The following is a 4,422-nucleotide window of genomic DNA, read 5'->3' as shown; positions in this document are numbered from 1 at the left end:
TACCAATGTCCAAGTATTTGCTCAGCTGTATCATATTATAGTATCATATTATAGCTTAGTAAGTCTATAGCCTATTCATGTAATTAAATAGATCCATAACTAAATACACATTCTAGCAATATTATTGATCCATCTACACACTCCCATTCCCCCTTGTTTTGGGTCCAACAGCACCATCTGGAGTCCAAAGAGTTGTGGCCATGCCATGCACTGAATATTAATCACTTGCCATGTAAATCTCCTCTCTTCCACTACGTTGCCTCTGTCATCTTTTCTGGTGCAATTAAAATATTCCCATTGTCAACAGTGTCAACGTAATGTGCGTATAGCAACAGTTGAAATGTATATTTTCTACTGGCTATTTTGGGAGAAACTAGGCCTGAAGTGGCATAATTGAACAACATTCAGTTGCCTGCACTGGCAGTGTAATACCTAAAGGCAACACCCTCCTCCTGCCAGGGTGAAGCGAAGGGACATGACCCTCTGCTCATTTTTCATATGGTAGTGTCACTCTCACACACACACACACTACACACACTTTTAGCCCATGTATATTCTTAGACACACAGCTAACAAACGTAGCAGAAGACTAAAGCAAAGTCAAAGTAAGCAAATTTAAGATGGTATATGAACAAAAAACGTAACTATAAACATATTACACGAAAGAAGACACAAGGAAATGTTCCAAAATGGCTTCACTTTATTATTTGTCACATTTCTGATAAATTACATGATTACAATGATTCTTTTCAAGAATTAAATAGTAATAGTTGAACAATGCATGGCTGCAGGGCCTTGAAAACACATTTCATTTGGCAAGAATTCATGAACAATTCCTTTCGGAATTTCCACATTTTTAAACGGAACTAGTGTAATAGTAGCATGAGATAATGACGGGACATTTCAGGGGTTTATTGACAGATGACATTATTAGATTCTTTCATCCTCAACAGATACGTGTTGTTCGCTGAGTGTTATAAATAATACTGTATTGACTTGGAAATGCTCCACAAAGCTACATTTCCATTCACTAGTATGGCCAGAGTGAGCGTCTAAAATCTTTGCACCTTCATGTCATCCATGGGAAGGCCTTTGGCCATGTCTGTTATCCTCCTTTGGTACTTCTTCTTCACACAAACCACACTGACAACGGTCACCACCAGCATGCCGGCGAGCACTCCCACTCCGGCCCACACGGCCGTCATGGTTTGGTCTTCACTGGTGCCCCTGTGCTGACACTTCTCCCCGTAGTACCACCAGTCACCACCGGAGGCACACCTGGCAAAGGGAGAGGGACGAGGAGAGGCCTGTCACTGTCAACCCAACTGAAATGTCACTCTGATAGACAGATTATTCACTTCACTTCACAACTCATTACACTGAAAATCTTTCAGTGTCTTTTTGAAATGGGATGTGCGCAATGAGTTCACTAAGGGGCTTGTACCTGTACTGTAATTATACATACAGGTATGTAGGCAACTGATTGAGCTGAACCTCTAATTTGGTGTAATGGAATGATGGCATGACTTGACATGCATAACACCCCCCTTGACATGCATAACAGCCTATGCAGCCTAGGCCTATGCATCCCACTAAGTGGTTTGGGGTGTTCACCGGCATTACCTACGCAGTTTGAAAGTGAAATAAGGGTTCTGTCATTTATTTTATTTGTCATTTAAAAAAAATGTATTTACAAAATGCTAAATAAAACACAACAGAAGCCAGGTTTCGATACTAAACTTTGGAATATCAGTGAACACCACGATACACTTGGTGAGTGGTACATTCTTGAAAAGAGAAGGTGGTTTTTAGAATAGATATGGACATGCCCATAGATGGCCATTCAAAAGGCGGTTGAGACAAAATCCAAGTTAGCCAAATGACGGCGACAGCAGCAAACAACAAGAAAATGGTGAGGACCACTCTACTTAATGGCATGCAATTCACAAAAGGGGCTGAGTGTTAAAAAAGAGTGCACTTGACCTTCAAGTCAAAAATATTGAAAGGGAAAAGCCTACCTGCAGACTGGCGTGTCGGTACTCTCAACCACACAGACCCCTTCATTCTCGCAGCTGAAGCGCTCACAGGGGCTAGGAACTGGTTGCACAGGCACCAAGTGAGACACATCTGAGGGGTTGAAAGATGGAGAGAGATTAGCCACTATCAAATAAAGCGTTAAAATGGAGGCAATTGGACTTTTTTTGTATCGTAGGTAGCCTCTTACTGCAGATGGAGGTGGCCTATTCACTATTTGCTGAAAATACTCAACTACACCATAACAACATTGCTGTGACAGTACCAATAGCCTTAAAGAACAGATGAAGACATAGCCATTATAATTTTGGTGACAGTAACACAGGTTCTGCGCTAAGGCCTTAAAAGCTGTTTTTGTCCCCCATCCAAGGAGCTTGTAGAAGAGGCCCGGTTACTTACAGCTAAGCCCTTAGAAAGAGTTATCACTCACTGTTTCACACCGTTTCTCACTCACACTTTAGAGCAGTGCTGTTGCTTACTGTAGCGAAGGGGAGTAGAGTTGCCCAGCTGGGACTCAAACCCAGACCTTCTGGGGTAGTAAACTGGGGCTCTGACCGCTACACCAAAGAGCCAGGCTCGTTGGTGTGACAGTCAGAACACACCCACAACCCTAGTGATGGTCACTCCATCACACTACCTTCCATAGTGAGCAGGAAGATAGCATCCCCTCCCTTGATAAAGTCTCGGCTGCGTGCCCTGGCCTGGGTCAGGTACACGGGGGTCCCCGACCCGGTCCCTCGGTAGTACTTGGCTCCGGTGTCTGGATCTGTCACCTGCACCCCCACCTTGCGGGGGTCGTCCCAGATGAAGAACTCTGTTCCTGAGATTTAGAGTAGGGGAGACACAGTAAGGAGCTGTTTCAACGTAGCAGGATATTTTTAAAGGGACAATGTGCAGGAAATGGTCAAAAAAGGTACTGCAACTATGCTGCTCATTGAAACTAGGCTCCCTATTGCCAAATTTGATCTTTACATGAAAGTTTACTCAGTAATAAACCAATATTTTCTAGTATGGTCCAAGTACAGTCCTTTTTGCAGCTAAAAATGGCTATTTTGGGAAATTCAAAAAGACGGACCATGGAGAAGATCCCCCTTTTCATGTATGAAAAGTGCCATTTTTCCAGTCATAATGAATACTTAGAATTTGATGGTGGTGGTAAGTATTCATGAAAAAGGTAAGATTAGTGAATGGGTAGCATGAATTCTGGAAATAAACAACTAAAAATCTCACACAGTGTCCCTTTAAATGTGGATATTTTTTTCTCCTGGTTATATTGGTTTTGGCCTACCATTTCCACGTAGCAGATTTTTAAAATCGAGATATAAAAAAGCAGGCTTTAAAAATATCCTATTTAGAGGGCTAAAACGCATTTGTTACAATGGAGTATTTATTTTTATCCACATGTTGCGTTTACAACTAAACAGGAGAAAAAAATAGCAGGCTATGTGGAAACAGCACCTAAATGACAACAGTGGATGATAAATGACAATATAGGCATCAGCTGTCAAATTGTTGTTGGACAGCACAGCAATAGTTTTGTAAATTATGTTAGTATTATATATGGGAGATGAGAACAACAGATACATGCCTCTAAATCCATGGCATGTTGTCAAGGTTGTAAGGAAGTTAGAATTGTTGTAGAGATGAGAGGCTTGGATAAAATATAACCCTATGCTACTCACTGTAGGTGGGGATGTGAAAACAAAACCAACATACTAGAGATATACAGAAATTTGGGAGCACAGAATACAGTCAACTGTAAAGACCTGGAAAGAAAGTTTCCGTTGTTGTGTCAAGTGGATTAATAAAAACAACCATTTCCCTGGCCTCACCTTCGAGCAAGGCTGTAGGGTCTGCGGTGACGCTCCTCTGGTTGGACATGCGGGAGCGGATGTCTGGGTTCTGATCCATCAGCATCATAGTGATCTGCTTCCAGGGGCAGGGCCATTTCAGACCGGCGTCCGTGTCGCCCTCCGCGGACACTAGGTGGGCGTAGGCACCCAGCTCACCGGGATAGTCCGGCGTCTTGCCATTGGGGTAGAGGGCCATCTGGAAGCTGTAGCCCTCCTTGGACGTGAAGCGGGGGCTGTAGACGGCAGACCCCTGCAGAGTCTCCGACATGACCTTGTCGAAGTCCTTGATGCGCCACACGTGCTCTGGGCATTTGGTCTCGGAGAGATTGATGTCGTCCAGGGAGAGGCCTCCGGTGGACGCGGCGGAACCTTTGGTTCCCGCGAAGACCACGCGGAACTTTTTGGAGACATCCAAGCTCACGTGGTGCACCTGCCAGATGTTCTGAGGAGGAGCTGTGAACAGGGACAGAGGTAGGCCAGAGTTAGTATTGCCCTACATTATGCTGGAGCTTAACAAGTCCAGACACACTTGCGG

General features: G+C 43.9%; 1 protein-coding gene across 1 annotated transcript in view; it reads right to left on the bottom strand.

Annotated features, from left to right (window-relative positions):
• Positions 1 to 717: 717 nt before the first annotated feature.
• Positions 718 to 4,422, bottom strand: part of mep1bb (meprin A subunit beta b) — an 11,382-nt gene continuing 7,677 nt past the window's right edge. The window contains exons 11-14 of the mRNA XM_063219987.1: positions 3,867 to 4,340; positions 2,672 to 2,854; positions 2,019 to 2,127; positions 718 to 1,278 (exon numbers count right to left, since the gene is read on the bottom strand). Coding sequence (XP_063076057.1) covers positions 1,053 to 1,278; positions 2,019 to 2,127; positions 2,672 to 2,854; positions 3,867 to 4,340 — 992 coding nt within the window. The 3' untranslated portion in view covers positions 718 to 1,052. The remainder of the gene's footprint in view (positions 1,279 to 2,018; positions 2,128 to 2,671; positions 2,855 to 3,866; positions 4,341 to 4,422) is intronic.

This window comes from Engraulis encrasicolus, chromosome 16 (genome assembly GCF_034702125.1).
Source record: "Engraulis encrasicolus isolate BLACKSEA-1 chromosome 16, IST_EnEncr_1.0, whole genome shotgun sequence".
In the NCBI taxonomy this organism is placed as follows: domain Eukaryota; kingdom Metazoa; phylum Chordata; class Actinopteri; order Clupeiformes; family Engraulidae; genus Engraulis; species Engraulis encrasicolus.
The sequence above is the reverse complement of the archived record's forward strand: the minus strand, read 5'-3'. Positions and strand labels throughout refer to the sequence as shown.